We start from the raw sequence: 16298 nt of genomic DNA on the forward strand, positions 1-16298 counted from the left end.
CTCAACTCTATCTGGTGCTGCATCCTATGCCATCAACAATGAGCTAGGAATTACCCCGGATCAGTTCAATATCGCAGTAGCCGTGCTATTTATTGGCATTGGTGGTGGCACTTACTTGATGTCACCATTGCCGAGGCTCTTAGGCAGGCGACTTTCTTACATACTGTCCCTTGTCGCAGGCATCATGGGCTGCGTAATGTTTGCCAGGGTTCAGAGGATGGGCCTATTGGTCGCGTCTCACATATTTCTGGGAGTCGCCGAGTCGTGCGCCGAAGCAATGGTGCAGTATTCTCTAGCCGACATTTTCTTTGAGCACCAACGCGGATCCGTGATGGGTCTGTACGTCCTTGCACTTTCGGGGGGGACGTTCTTGGGGCCATTAGCAGCGGGGCTGATAGCTTCCAGCCGTGGCTGGCGTTCGATAGGGTGGATTGGTGCGATTTGCTGCGGAGGATTGTTGGGCGTCATGCTATTCACCTTGGAAGAGACGGCATTCGACCGAGTCGCGTACCTGCAGCGGCAAAACAACCCAGAAAGCGGCGAAGAACCAGAAAAGCATCACCAAAGCCAGCAACTCGAATATGCTACAGACGTGGGCGAGCTGGAGAATCTCGGTGCTGCTATTCGGGAGAAACGCAAACCATATCTCCAGCGGATGAAGCCGGTTACACCAGCATTGCCCAGCAAGCAGCAACTCTTCCGCGGCTTCATCTACAGGCTGCGACACTCGCCTCGCTGTTTCTTGTACCCGGCCGTCTTGTTTTCCGGCCTCCAATGGGGAGCTCAGATCACATTTCTGACCTTTTACTTGTCAGTCGAAGATGTGCAATACTATGCCCCTCCTTGGAACTATAGCGACAAGGCTGTTGCCATTATGGGTGTACCCTGCCTTGTTGGACTCCTGGTGGGAATCATCTACGCTAGTGTGTTCGCCGATTACTTCGTTGTGTGGATGGCGCGCAAAAATGGCGGCATACTCGAGGCTGAACATCGCCTGTGGTTGATTCTGCCCTCTTCTGTTATAGGATCTTTGGGGCTCTTGCTGTTCGGCTTCGGAACATCGAAACACAGCTGGGGCTGGGGAGTTCCATACTTTGGGTTGGGATGCATAGGGTTCACGTGGGGCTGTGCCGGGGACATTAGCCTGTCTTATATGCAGCAGGTATACTCGGAAGCAATTCTCGAGTGTATGGTTGGAGTAGCTGTCATCAACAACATATTTGGGTGCTCACTTACATTTGCCGCAGGTTGGTTATACTTCCACCTACAGCAGCAAGCCTCCGCTAACAATGCAAATAGGCCCGTGGCTTGACAAGCGCACGCCAATTGAGGTATTTTCCGTGCTGGCCGGTATTAATTTTGTGATAACTTTAACTGCATTGCCAATGATATTTTACGGTAAAAGATTGAGGGTCTGGACTGCAGACAGCTATTTCCAGTTCGTGGAGAGGATGAACTCTCACTAGTCGCAATCGCTGCGTCTGTGTCGAGCGACCGCTGCTCCTATTTACTTTTTTATTTACGTGCAGAATTTGAAGAAGAAAATGATTCAAGAAGCTGATTACCATTGAAGGCTTCTTGCAACATGTAAAACATTTCCTGCGCCCGCGACACCGGTCTCGCTTTCGTTCCGTTCACACTTTTGAGCAGCAATCCGCGGACACCCGAACGAGCTTGATACGGTAACAATGCAGCCCTCTTCTTGGCACTTCACGACCTGGTTGTGAAAACCTCTAAAATAAATAAGATAGCTCGATCGAGGATGTGACACTGAAGTGGAGACGAGCGGGAGCCTATTATGATCATTTCCGACGGGACCCATGATCACGATGTATACTTAAAATGGCGTCGCTAGACGCTGCCCTAACCAGCCTCAACCTTCGTCTTCGTTCCATCCATTCTCAGCTATCCCTATCTTATTCTCAACAGCTGATCGTCGCATCTCAAAGAAACGATGGATGGGCGGTTCCTTGAATTTGATGTTGTCGAGGCTAGCCTGGAGGATATTCAAGCAGCATTGACCACAGGCACTGTTACTAGCGTCCAGCTTGTCGCAGAATACCTGCGCCGGATCAGCATATACGACTGCCACGGCATCAGCCTAAACTCAGTACCTATAATCAACCCATCTGTATTTAAAGAAGCCGCCGCGTCTGACGACCGGCGGGCTGCTGGTACTCCCCTCGGACCACTCGACGGCATCCCCTACACGGCAAAGGACAGCTTCAAGGTGAAGGGTCTGACAGTGGCCAATGGCGCCGCTGCCTTCGAAGACTTGATCGCCAGCACGGATGCATACACTATCCACGCACTGCGCGCGGCAGGGGCCATTCTACTCGGGAAGACAAACATGCCACCAATGGCGGCCGGCGGCATGCAGCGTGGATTGTATGGCAGGGCGGAGAGCCCATACAACGCGAATTTTCTCGCCGCAGCATTTGCCTCCGGATCTTCGAATGGTAGTGCCGTGTCTACTACCGCGTCTTTTGCTGCATTTGGACTCGGAGAAGAAACGGTGTCCTCTGGCAGATCGCCGGCATCCAACAATGCTGTGGTTGCTTACACGCCTTCGCGAGGGAACATATCAACCCGAGGCAACTGGCCTCTGTATTCTTTATGCGATGTTGTTGTGCCACACACACGATCTGTGAGCGATCTATTTGGGCTACTTGACGTCATTGCCCAGCCTGATAGCGTTACAAAAGGCGACTTTTGGAGGCATCAGGCGTTGATTACTTTGCCACAGCCTTGGCAGGATAAGCCGTCCTCGTTTTACAATCTGCGAGAAGGACCTGCCTTTCCGAAATTACGTGTCGCGGTTCCAGACATGTACACCACGAATGCAAATATGGGGGGCGGTGATATTGACGGTGTTTACGTTTCCGACGCGGTGCTTGACCTCTGGAGTCGTGCGAAGACTGACCTGGAGAGCCTCGGTGCAGAAGTTATCTCCGTGTCGGACTTTCCTGCCGTGACCCATTATGAAGCTTATGCTCACATTGGCTCGGAAGACAAGCTCGGCATGCCCAAAAACTGGAAACAGGTTGAGCGTGCCCAATTACCAGCACTGGCGTGGCACGAGTTCCTGCAGGAAAATGACGACCCTCTCCGCAAGTCTCTGCATGGAATAGAGCCGCAAAATGTCTGGCCATTTAGGGACAAATCAGACCCGCAGGTGCAATTTTTCAAGACTGAAAACGCCGTGCTCTGGGACAACTTGAGCGAATTCGTCACAGAGCTAGCTGCTCAGGAACCCCCCATCACTACTCAATACCAAGTCCCAGGGCTAAAGCAGGCCGTGACTGCGGTCGAAGAGTTGAGAAAGACACTTTTGGAAGATTGGATGGCTAAGCATCAATTCGATTTCGTCGTCTTCCCCGCAGTCGGAGATGTTGGGCACGCGGACGCAGACGTATCTGTCGAGCACGCGCGTCATGCCTGGACTAACGGTGTCAAGTACAGCAATGGCAACCAAGCACTTCGGCACCTTGGCATTCCAAGTATTACAGTGCCGATGGGCGTAATGGCCAACAAGTTTATGCCAGTTGGTCTCACCATTGTTGGCAAGGCATACGACGATGTCCGCATTCTTCGGCTCGGGTATTTATATGAGCAAGCCAGCAAGAGAAGAGTGGTGCCGCCGCTTACGCCTCAGCTTCCTACTACATTTTTCCGAGTGGAAACTCAGCATGGGCGACCGCACTTGGAGAATATGAAATGTTTGTCAACAAGCCTCGGCGACGGTGGCAACATTGAAGTGGCTGTTTCGGGGACAGTCAAGCCTGCTCGGGGAAACGCAAGTCAGCCCTTTGTTCAGGTTCACGTTGATGGCGAAATTGTTCCGGAGATTGATATTCAATTATCGGAGGAAGATTCACAAGTGTACTCCTTTATTTCCACTGTCGCCGTTCCAGCGCCACCTGAGCGACCGGCGCGAGAAGAAGTGCAAGGTAAGACTGCGAGAGACAGGATCATGATCATGGTGTTGGCATCCGTTGCGTATGGAAAACCAACTGGGTGGTTGGGCTTTGTATAGTAATGGAAAACGGTATAAGGATCCAACTTTAGTGACCCATGTACGACCTTTAGAACTGTCTATACGCTTTCTTGATTGCTGCTGGGTCTAGGGTGTGCACACATCAACGTCGGTAAGCAGCATCATTTCTTCACAATACGTGCTAGTAAATGGTCGGCAAGTATAGATAAGAAAGTCGCAGCTTGACTAGGCCACCCTATTTATTCTTATTCGTCTATTTCTTGCAAAATGAAAAACATATATACCTAGTGTTTCTAGTTTCATATCATACACCACATCATAGTCTCTTTCCTCTTGTTATTCTCTATCTTCCTGGCAATCATAACTGGATTTCGTCCGCCCTCCACACTCCTCTCTCAAGCCAATACCTTCCTCCGCCTACCTCACTCGTGGGGCAATTCTTGAATAAAATGAAAAGGACAAAGGTAGTGATTCTGTTTTAATTTTTCTATTCTTATTTTAGTTCAAGAACAAATTTGATCAGACTTCTTACGGAAGGTGACTTGCCAGCGCACGCACCGATTTGCTTCTAGAACGCCCAGGAAGCACTCAAGCGTCCTCTGTCGGGCTGAAGTTGTGGCAAAGCTGCATCCACAATGCCCACCCATCGGATAAAAAAGTAGCCAACCACATCCAATTGCGATAGCCTCGCTTTTTGCCCCGGCCAAATCGCGGGGCCCTATTGCCAAATACGCTTTGTGCTCATGATTTTACTTCAAATGCCACGTCTATGTCAGACAACCCAGCCTCAAGACTACGTGTCGATGGCGCAGCCATGGCAGATCATAATAGTGACGGTTGTCTAACTGCGACTGAAAGTCGGTACTTGATCCACGAAAGTAAAAGTTGAAAGGCAGTGCAACTCAAACTGAATTAGGTATAAAAAGCGACGTTGATCGCTGAATTTTGCACAATTAGCAAACCAAAATTAGCAAAGAAAATTACGCCCATTCACAACATGCTTCTGCGCAACACCATCGCCATGGCCCATGCTGCTACCGCCGCACTCTTGCGTCCTGCTGAATGGGACCGTCAGTCTCGGGTACTCATGGCATGGCCATCAGCACAGAACGATGCATACAAAGGGGCATCGCACGACCTCAAACTTGCTACCAAGGATGTATCCCTAGTCGCCGAGGCTGTAGCTCTATTCGAGCCCGTTACCCTTCTCGTTACCCCCGACCGGGTCTCGGAGGCTAATAGTCGATTTGCCAAAAATTCGACCAACATCAAGATTCTTCCAGTCGACAGCTATCCCAAGCTAGACCTATGGATGCGAGACATGGCGCCTACCTTTGTCTTTGATGTCGACGACAAAGGCAGCAAGCAGCTCCTTGGCGTCGACTTCAACTTCAACGGCTAGGGAAACAGATATCCAGTGGGGCAGTGTCTCTCTCTCGCCGCCATTAACCTGGCAGAAATGGAAATCCCCCGTGTGTGCTCCTCGCTCGTCACAGAGGGAGGCTCCCTCGAGGTTGACGGCGAAGGCACCCTTCTGATCACGGAAAGCTCTGTTCTCAATGACAATCGCAACCCCGGCCAGAGTCGCCAAGACATCGAGGCAGAGCTGGCTCGGACTCTCGGTATCAAGAAGTTTATATGGATCCCCGGACGCAAGGGCCTTGAGATTACGGATGGCCACATCGACGGAATTGCGCGCTTCATGGCTCCTGGGCATGTTCTCCTTAGCAGACCCAGCGAGCTTGACGACAGTGTCTGGACCCGAATTTACGAGGAAGCCTACGACGTATTGCGCAACAGCACCGATGCCAAGGGTCGCAAGCTTCAAATCACGGAGATTACGGAGGCAGACATGAATCACATCGGTCTTGATGAAGAGGAGCTCGACGACATCAACGCAGGAAAGGAGGACGCCCCCGCTCTGACTTATGTCAACTACCTACTTGTCAACGACGGGATCATTTTTCCTCAGTTTGGAGATAATAAGGCCGATGCGGCGGCCTTGAAAGTCATTCGAAGCCTGTACAAGGACCGCGATGTGGAACCTGTCTACATTCAGGAGCTGCCCTTCCTCGGTGGCGGTATCCATTGCTCTACGCAAGAGGTTCCCGACCCTGCAAGCTAATCGAAGTAATATCTCTATTGGCAAGGTCTCTTTTTATTCGATTTTGAACATTGCTCTAGTACCACAGCCAATCAGGAACTATCACCAGCAACGACGGACCCCCCAGCATTCGCGATCATTACCGCCTAGCTTTCGTCCCACATTCTCTTCAATATTTGCTGTCCTTGAGCAAGATTATTTCTACTTTGAATATATTCGCATCTTACTTGTTTTCCGCTCTTCTCACAGCTGTCGAACCTTTCTGCGGTGGGAGCAGCTTGTTCATGTCCTACCCCACTGTTGAACCGGCAATTTATACCACTCAATCTTGCTTCTCCGTGAACACTTGATTCCTACTTTCCTTTCATATACAATAAAGACGTCGTCAGTTTCAGCCAGAACATTCGAGTATTACAGGGTAGTACTCAGTATCATAACATTGGTGCTTGTGAATTGCCCTCTTTTTAAATTTTCCATTTCACAGCCACGAAACTTATTCTGTGAGGTGTACCTCTTCGGCTTTTTGCGTCACAAATCAGCATGACAGTTTTCGTAATATTCCGGCACTTATGCCCGCTCGAAGAAACCTTTGGTGGAAAGCTTACTCCTCAAGGGGCCTGCCGACCCCCCGCGTTCTCAAGCAATTCTTGCATGCCGTAGATGGCTCTGAGTATCCGAAAGGCGGTACTTGGATGGCAGTGTCAGTTTACGACCCCGAAACCTTTCCCCCCCCCCCCAAAGATATGCGTGAGCTTAAAGAACGGTTGCACGCCATGGCGGATGAGAAGCGTGAAGAGCGCCGCATGAAGCTGCTGGCTAGCGAGCCTGAAATCTACATGAAGCACTTTGAAGGTGCTCAGTGACGCGCTCTATTAATCTCAACACATTTCCAGCTTCTAGCTGCAGACAGCATGTGTACATTGGGGATGCTCCTTTCCGTTTCCATTATTATCCTATTTAGAGGGGCTCAGACAACATATTTTGGCGTTGAAAAAGGTAACAGGGTTGAACTGCAAGGTTCATTGTAATTAAGAAATGAGTTCACTTTGAATAACATATATAGCTAGCTCTCCATTAATATCACGGAGATACGTCTTACATCCCACTCCGAAACACCACCTGCTGCCTCAACTGCATGTAAGCGCGCTCAAGACTCTCTTCAAACCGGGAGTTACAAGTTGCTGCACAAATGATGACCGCGCAGCCTAACTCAGGTATGTCTTTGTCAGAACACGGAACTCGGGGGAATAGTCGACAGCAACAACGTCTGTGGAATGCTGAACAGCGCCGCTGGCGTCCTACGCATCTTGAAACGAATCATGCCCTTGAACAAAAATAACTTACTAGAGTGCAAACATTCTTGTAGTGGCTGTGACTTTCGTTTCCTGTCATGACGAATGGTACCCCTCATCGTAGCATGTTGAACAGCGCAGCCTCACTCGCGAGGAGCCTAGCTTCTGATAAATGAGCTTCTCCCCTGTGCAGATGGCATCTCCTGACGCTGCCGACTCGCAAAGTACAATTGAACTTGCCACTCTAGAGTCGCCGCAGGCAAAAATGGTTGTGCTTTCGAGTCGTTGGCACATTGTGTCTTGAAAGTTGGAAGGAGCAGGGGCGTAAACAAAGGAGCCTGGTTGTCTTTGCTTCTCCCGACGCAACGCTTCATTTAAATACACAAATTTTGAAGCTTGCACACACAGTTTCATTTTACAGAAGTTCTGGTGAGCCTGGTAGTTGATTGAGATCTATGCACCTCGTCTGCTGAGCTCTCGACCCGGGCGTATTCTGTCATCGAAGCATGGCTCGAGCACAGCCAGGCGCCTCATTTTTGATGACGCAAGGCGTTTTCATCTATCTGGGCATGATGATATCTTGTTCAATCTTGCTTTTGACTCAGAGAAATGAATGGGATGTGTGCGGTTTTCATGCTTGCAGGTCACCACTGTCATGATAGCCACCACGAGCCAATGAGAAGCACCCGTCATCGTTGTTGCCAATCTCTTGTGAATTTCCCGGTGAGAGCTGTCTTTGATAACTAAGTTATAACATTGTATGAGGCCACTGCGGAACAAACACCGCGTGCCTAACCCGACAAATTTTTATCCTAAAATCATCGTAATCAAACGTCGACTTGACCGTAACAACTAGCCGAGCGCCCACAAGATCAAACCTGTGTAGCACAGCACCGCGCATCTCAAAACCCTACGTCTCGGTAAGAGCTCAAATACTTCATCCTTTCTTACAAAGCTCTGATTTCGCCCGAAAACTGGCGGTCGTGGCCGTTGGCCGCTACGATGTCTCGGCTATAGGGTACGCCTAGCCCCCAAGTGCGCAGCGCCTGAGTGTCCGCCACGTCAATAGGCACATTACACAGCATACGGCGGCAGGATGCCTGCCAGGACTCGAAAACTTGACCTCAGATGTAACGTCTACTAGTGTCTTGGTGCCCGTGTCTCGGAAGCACGGTGTGAGGCTTTCAGGCAAGCAGAGGCATGCGAGCGTCGCCGTGCAGTTTCGCAGGAGACGAGATTGTAGCACCCTTGGCCCCCTCACATGCTGGCCGAAACAGCAGAGCAAAAAACATCGTCCCACAGGATACTTCAGACTTCCTGGTGCGATAGTACTCTGCGCATTCAGCAGCAATAGCGCGCTGGATACGCGACGTGTTAGTGGCTTGTAGATAGATGTAGATGCCGTGCTGGGTCTGGACCATCTACCACGACGATCACCTATAAACGAAAGTACAGGACAAGTGATGATGGGATTGGCCTAGACTGTCTTATATTATCTACTTTGGCTCGTACCAATCAATACGTGTCTAGTTGGGGAGTTGCAAGCTGGACAAGCCTAATGCTAGGTCAGGTTGGGCGCAAACTCGGCCGTATGATGCCATGTACCTCGCACAACCAATGAGACAACCACAGGCAGCCAGAGACGACCAATAAAAAGGCCGGTGCTGCCAGCAAAAGCTACTCGTAGCAAAAGCGAGGTTTACTTATAAATAGTAACGCGCAGGTGGATTTCTCCAAAAGTCAAAGATTCGCGTCTCGGTCGTGCTACGGTCTACGTAGTGCACGGCATGTGTGACGCGACCTGTATGGATGCCTTGCCAGCCGTCACGCCTCGGGAAGAGTAGCCCTCTTTCTTGTGTGGTTGCAGTGCCGGCAGTTGATTTTTGGCCGCGTCGACACTTACAGTTGTCAGTTCATCCTTGGAGATTCTACAGACCCCTATGTCGTGTGGTTACTATCACCTGCATCTTGCTCTTTATTGGAAAGCAATGCGACGCTCTTCGACCTTTTTACAGACAGCCCGCATTCGCAGTACTCAGCAGATTTCTGGAACCTGCATCGCAGCTGTCCCAATCAGGCATTTCGGTGCTACCCACACAGACTGGGCCAGCCCAAAGGCTCACCTCAGGTTTATGCCTGAGGACAGCAGACTGGCTGAGAAGAAGATGCCAAGGAGCGAGCAACGGCAGGCAGTCAGCGTGACTCTTTCGCACGCAGCAGAGGAAGAAGCCCGCGCTGGATACCTACGAGTAAGACTGCCTACAGACCTGGCGGTAGCCAGTAACAAAGCAGTAACAGGTAGCACTGGGCATCCGAGTACATGACCATTGCGCCCACCAGCAGAAGGGTACATTATCCTCTGGTGGACTCTGCTAGTGTGTCGTTGGACCGGTTCCACCGACCGCGGTCTAGAAGGGGGCAAGGGGTCAAGATGTCTGTTGGTGGAGTTGCCTTGGGCTCTAAAAAGATCCATTGTTTCCGTCTTTCCAAAAACTCTGCACCGGATGCCGGATTAATACTGCTGCCGGGGCACTATTGTCAGTGCGAGTTAATTCCGAGCGCAAAAGCCAAAGTTGCCACGGGCGTCGAAGGTACGGGAGCGGCCCATTCCCTAGCGGGCTTCGTGTTGTTGTACACTGGGCCTGTCTAGTACATTGTTACACGGAGTATCCGTACATCTATTTTCTTCTATTCTGGCCTGGTTGCCTGGGCCGTCGTCCCAGCGCTTTGGGAAGAGGAAAGGAAAAAAGTCAATGACGATGTGACATGTGAGGCGCTACCACAAAGAGCAAGGGCCCAGTTCCGGTCAACAGCCCACCCGGATCTGCAACAGTGGAGGAAGAAGACGGAAAAAATGTTTATGATGATGAAATCGGCGAAAACTCCGACGTTCGCCCAGTTTCGGCACATGGGAAGAGGTACTCGCACGTATAGGCGAGCACATATTAATCACCATTGCAGTTCGACTTTGTCACCGGAAGTGTTGGACGGGACCAACTTATGGCACGACCGGGAAGCGACGGGAGCGAGCTTGTTGAGAACTGGCGATGAACTGCTTCGGGTCAGCCTTGGCTGGGAACGATTATTGGGAAGAAATCAAGCCACGCGAGAATTACTTGCAGATTCTGTCTTGCAAGCTCTTTTCCCGTTGTGGCAGCATTTGTGACCATCATCCAGCCATCGACGCAGCTCAGCTAATCGCAGTGCTCGTCGACCCTCCAAGTATCGTTGGCCCGCGCTCCAACTAATGCAAGGCACTGATAGGAGATGATTTTAGATGGTAAAAAAAACTAAAAAAAACTGGCTTGGGCGTTTTCTGTGCCCAGCGACAGGTACCCGTGGTTGTAGTGGTGGCACTCCGCCACCGCCGCCGTCCGCCTGCCCGCCGAGCTGGCGTTCCTAGCCCTGTGTAAGCAACAAGAAAAACCTTTTCAAATAAGGACGATGCGAGAACTGCGCCGGTCCACTAGAACTGCACGCGGATCTTTACTGTTTTGAGGCGAAACCGTTGGCCGGGCTTGTGAAAGAGCAAGCCCCAGAGAGAAATGTTCTTGCGCGAGCCTATCATGAGCCACGGCTATTCCGCTATGCGTCTTTTTCTTTTGCCAATTGCGAATGAGGCCTTGCACTTTAGAAGACGAAATAAGCCGGCGATGGCAGCTGAAAGCTCAACATGTGAGAGCTGCTATAGATGAGATGCAATAGCTCGGGCACATTTGGACGTGCAGGTCCTGCGCGCTACGCTGCAATCTAACGAGATGCATCGTCGTCCGGTCTCGCATATGCAGTACTAGGCCGTTGAATATTCAACAACAATGAACCGACTCTTGCATGGAGGCACGCAAAGCCGAACGATTTACCGGCGACAGCTCCCGTTCTTTTGTCCTTGGGCCGCTTGCAGAACTCGGTAACTCACCAGACATCACTCGCTCTTCTTCCGACCTCTCCGGACGACGACAGTCCCGTCGTTGCGGTTCCAGTGGAGATGCCTGTCACTGTCGGAGCGGCCCCGGCGATGTAACAACCCCAGCACGGCCCAGCACCTTGGAGAGCAACCGCCTCCGCTCGCAATGCGGCCTGAAACTGTCGCTGGGGGCCAGGGCCCATGTTCTGCCATGCATCCGGTTGGAGCTCTGCATCGCCGCCAACAAAATGCGCGATAATGGGCCTTCCGCACCATTGTGGGTTTGCATGCAACCTGTTCGCACAAAGCGGAAGGGGTCAGCACTGGAGAACAAAGGACTCCAAGCTCGGTGTGCGCTTTGGAACTGGGTTATCAGGGCCCAGTAGACATTTGTGAAAATTCTTCTTTGCGCATCGGCCGTGGTCGTGGCTAGTTCGCTGGTATCTTGCCGTGCTGCGCGGCGCTGCTCGCTGCAGTGCCGTTGCGCTGGTCTCGAATCGTCTAGTGTGTGTCCACTGCCTCTGACCAGGCCTCCACGAGGCAGAGTAGCAAAAAGGACCCCCAAGAGGAAGCAAGGCACGTACCGCAGCAATTCCGATGTCTAACTAGGACATGTGCTGGTGCTGCAGCCACGGCTGAAGCTGCGTCCTGTACGTGCCGTAGACGCCAAATGGTCTAGATGCAGAACCGCAACCATGCAATGGTGGTGATTTGATGCATTTCATATGAGAGATCCATCTGAGCATATTGCGTGATTTGTCCAATGGGAGTCTTGAAAACACGAAAGCCACCTGCAGCCACTGGCCGGTCTGCGAGTACGCATGTGAGGATGGCCAATCTGGCTGCGCGAAGAAGGAAAGACGCCCATTCAGTGCCCGGCCCGAAAGAGAGCAAAGAGCCTTGCGCATGCTGCGAGCGGATTTGAAGCTGGATTTGGTAGTACAGTGGCGCAAATTGGCTGCATATTACGAGGCCTCGTCCTGAACAACAATGCTCTCCCCAACGCCGACTTTACTGTTTCACGAGGGAGCTACACTGGAAGCCCAAACGGCAAGACACTGACATGCCACCATTGGCCTGCCTCCTAAGCGACCGTTTCCAACTTTTTGCCTTTCCACATTATCAGTATTATCAAGGGACCTGGGGCTGTGCTCTTGATCGTGGGGATGAAGCTCGAGCTGCCAGATTGGGCCATCAATAGCGCCAAAGTCAACCGCCTCAGCGGGGCACCAGCTTGCTCACAAACGAACCCTTTTCTTTTTCGCCAATGGCACTGGGAGCCGCGGAGCCGAGAATGATGTGATTCGGTGTAAATACTTGGGCATGGTGCTTATGAGACTTTTGTCCAATAAAGACCCTAAAGAAAGCCACCGTCCGGAAGGAGAAGCTGGCAAGATGCGCCGGAAAGCCACCTTTGCTGTGGCTTTCGTTGTGGGTTTAGTTATTATTTTATCTGGGCTTGCGGGTTTACACTGAGCACATATAGCCCGCCGCCCGTCCCGGCCTTGTGTCTAGAACGTTGGAAAAGCCCATTATTCCTGTCCTGATAAGTGGGCATCTGCTGTAAGCGAAGGAACCGCAGACAGCAACGCTGAATTCTCTTCGGGGGCCAGCCTCGACGATCCCAGTGCCGTGATTGATGAACTGGCGACGCGTATGCGGGAAGAAATGTAAAACTTGAGGATAAATGCCGCTCTGACCTTGTGTTCTGGCTCCCAGCGCGGGGGAAATCTACTCGCATGAAGCTTGGCGTTGCGTCTTCCGAGTTGTGGCTCGATTGGGACGTCTGGATTATGCGTGTAAGCAGCAGCGTCGGGAGGGATACCGCGACTCAGTATCCGTAGATCTGTTTCGAGACTGCCGATGAACAGAACAATGTACATGGGATATGACTCTGCTTCTCGTTTGTGCTGGAAACATTTAGAAATATGGTGAAACAAAACACCAGCGAGTTGCTCAGGCGCTCAGACTGTCAAAATCATGTCATGACATGCGGCAGTGAAGCAGGTATGACAGCACCACCAACCAGGGAACCTTGCAAGTGAGGCTTTCTGCATGAGGAGAGGGCGCGAATCTTTCTCGACGAGCTTATCGGTGAATTTACCTGGCAGCTGCACTTCCAGCGGGTTTCTCTTCGGGCCAAGTACCCAGGAGAGCGGCAGGACAGGTCTGACGTGGTGCTGGCCCATTTGCTCCTGGATAACGGACAATGCAGTCTCGAATTCTGTAGTCGTAGAACCAGACTGAATTCAGCTACCTGGGTGGTTGGCCATTAATTAGCAACGAATAGGTGCTTGGTGCTAGGCGAGTCTCTTCACGGTTAGCCTGACGAAAAAGGACCAACACGTCCAGTGACCCAGGGTGACTGACGCCTAGCTCAGTGTCTTACAGTGGGTTTAGCGCAACAAAATAGCGCACTTCACTAATAGCTGACTGGCTTCAGTGGGCTTTGGTGGGTTTCGGGCGAGCTTTCCAGCGGGCTGCTCGGCTGGCTTCAGTGGCTTTTTTTCTTCTTCGGTGGTTCAGCGAAGGCTCTATGGGAACAGTGGACCCTGTAGGTTGTCATCAGTCATAGTAATGCTGCGCAAGAAATGGCCAATCAAGTGGGCAAGAAAATAAGAATACAAAGATTATAGAGAAAATAGAGAAAATTGCACATTGACCCAGTGACAGGCTTTGAGGAAAAAAAGGAGGGCGAAGAGGCCGAAGCGAGCGGTGATGCGAAATTGTTCGGCGCACGGCAGATGGATGCTCGTCCAAGTACGACACCAAACCACGTTGTTAACAAGAGGGTGTCACTGCCGGGCGCAGTTGAAAACAAAAAAAAAAATAGGCAAATAATAAAGCATGACAAGCACACCAGGAAGTCGCGTGAAATAGCACAGGGCCTGCTCTGTCTGAGTACTGCCGTGTGTGTGTGCGTGTGCGTGCGCGTCTGCATGAGTCGAGTTTGCTGTAATGGCATGCCAACAGCAACTGTGCCATGCTTCGAACTGGGGGGCAGGCCTTCTAGCCTTCTAGACTCATCTACCGAGTTGCACGGCGCTTGCTCGCGAGGGCGCTCAGGCAGTTTCAAGATTTCGAGGCCTGCGAGTTTCGTGTTCTTCGCTCGCACCAGTGTGCACTGATGCTGTGCTCCTCCGTCCTTGATCCTTGATCGCTGCCTCTTTCTGCGCCTGATGGCTTTTGATCTTGATGCGAGGCATGGTGTGCTGTTTGAGTTACTCTGCTGTGGGTGCATGAAAAACGTGGTTGACCGCACCAACAAAGTGCCACAGCAGAGAGGGCGAGCTTTGCCAGACGACATCGACATCGTCGACTGCCGACCTCTGAGCTTACTGGTACCTAGCTAGCAATTGAGTTTTCATGTGCATGGCAGCTGACTGATTCGCTGATTGCTGCTCTATCCTCTCATGTCCCAATTGGTCCGGCTTCATTCCATTTCTCAACTTTATTTCCTTCTTTTACTTCTTGTCTTGGACAGACGTAACGCCAGTTGACGTGGGGACCCGTCAGCTTCGCTGGCACACACGTACGCTGTAGTTCGAGCAACAGCACAGCATCAAGCCTTGCCTCGCTCCTCCTGCTGTATTCCACCCTAGACTAAGTTGCAAAGAGAGAAAAAAGAAACGAGGAAAACCCGTCACCGCTTCTTCTACGTGTTCCCCCTTTTGCAGGCCTTTGTTTGCTGCGATGCTGGCTGCCCAAATGCATACCCAAAAAAAGCGCGAGGGCGGTGGACAGGGACCGTACCTATGCAGAGGCCCCAACGACAGACAGCCCAGCTCCCCAGCCTCGCGTCCCAGCGGCATGGATTTGGGTTTACTTTTTAGGGGTCTCGTCCCTCTCTTGTCGACGTGGACGACTTGGTCCCCAGTCGTTCCCGCAAATGCACACCGTAAATCGAAAGACGGCGGGCGGACGGACGGACAGACGACAGCCTGCATTGAGAGCAACTGGGCATGGGTAGCTTTACATTGAACGGGACGCCCCAGACAGCGGGAAGACGAGACACAGAGAGAGACACAGAGAGAGGGAGAGAGATCCACCTCAGTCGACAGCCAGTGTGTTTGTGCGGCGATAGGTTGTCTGAGATGCCAGGGGGGGGGCGGTCCTCAATTGCCGTTCCTGGGGGGGGGGGAAACGGCCTTGAGCGTGACGCTGGGAAACTGCAACCGCGGCCATTTGTGATGAGTCTTGCATTTAGAAGCAGACGACCAGAGAGCGCGTATACATGTCTAGCGAATCGGACCTTGTCAACCGCTCCCTTTGGGCAGACACGGATGAACGTGACCTCTGCTCCACGAGCTTGTTATGCCTTATCAACCAAGATTTGCCAAAAGGCCGCGCCTGGCTGGGTACCTAGCAGCCCCGGAAGCTGTGATGCGGTGACCCGGGACCGCGGCCTCGCTCTAGCTTCATTCCCTCTTTTAGCGTTTACCATGACGATAATCCTTGCTTTTTTTTTTCATGTCTCTCTCTACTTGTTGGGCTGTAAGGCGGGCCGTGGAGAGTGATGACGCCGGACCGGGAATGGTAGAGCCGGACGGCTGGGAGAGAGAGAGAGAGAGAGAGAGGCAGGGATGATGTGTTTTTGGGGCCATGCTTTCTTTTTTTGCCCGGCCTGGGGGCATTCGTCGAAGCTTCGACGGCGCTAGTATGGGTAAATCGTCGGCGCGGTGAGCTTGGCGGGCAACTCTAACCTACTTGGTACACATGTGAGCCTTCAAGCCGTACTGCCGACACGTGGCCGTCTGCGGCTAGTCCTGCTGTCCTTTGTCGTTGTCAAGACTAATTCTTCACCGTACAGTCTGTTTAACAAAGAATTGGCATTGATTCCAACGTGTTTCGACAAAGGAAAGGGCAGAGAGAGAGATGCGGTGTTGGGGAATGGTGGATGGGGCCGGAGACGGGCGTTGCTGGTGCGCAGGTACGCCCACATCCACTGTTCAATGTAGCTACCAGTAATGACTTACCGAGCATGCTTTGGTTGGAGTCGAC

At 51.8% G+C, this 16298-nt stretch overlaps 3 protein-coding genes across 3 annotated transcripts; all 3 read left to right on the forward strand.

Annotated features, from left to right (window-relative positions):
* Positions 1 to 277: 277 nt before the first annotated feature.
* On the forward strand, positions 278 to 4036 carry LMH87_000345 (uncharacterized protein; the record flags this gene model as incomplete). The annotated part of the gene is made up of 4 exons (XM_056198235.1): positions 278 to 339; positions 406 to 1247; positions 1300 to 1350; positions 1950 to 4036. The coding sequence occupies 4 exons, from the start codon at positions 278 to 280 to the stop codon at positions 4034 to 4036; spliced, it is 3042 nt and encodes a 1013-aa protein (XP_056055204.1).
* Positions 4037 to 4994: 958 nt separating this feature from the next.
* LMH87_000346 (uncharacterized protein) lies at positions 4995 to 5399 on the forward strand (the record flags this gene model as incomplete). Its single annotated transcript, XM_056198236.1, has 1 exon — positions 4995 to 5399. The coding sequence occupies one exon, from the start codon at positions 4995 to 4997 to the stop codon at positions 5397 to 5399; it is 405 nt and encodes a 134-aa protein (XP_056055205.1).
* A 57-nt stretch (positions 5400 to 5456) lies between these two features.
* LMH87_000347 (uncharacterized protein) lies at positions 5457 to 6122 on the forward strand (the record flags this gene model as incomplete). Its single annotated transcript, XM_056198238.1, has 1 exon — positions 5457 to 6122. One exon carries the CDS (start codon positions 5457 to 5459, stop codon positions 6120 to 6122), a length of 666 nt encoding a protein of 221 aa, XP_056055206.1.
* Positions 6123 to 16298: the final 10176 nt, after the last annotated feature.

Source organism: Akanthomyces muscarius, chromosome 6, assembly GCF_028009165.1.
Source record: "Akanthomyces muscarius strain Ve6 chromosome 6, whole genome shotgun sequence".
NCBI lineage: Eukaryota > Fungi > Ascomycota > Sordariomycetes > Hypocreales > Cordycipitaceae > Akanthomyces > Akanthomyces muscarius.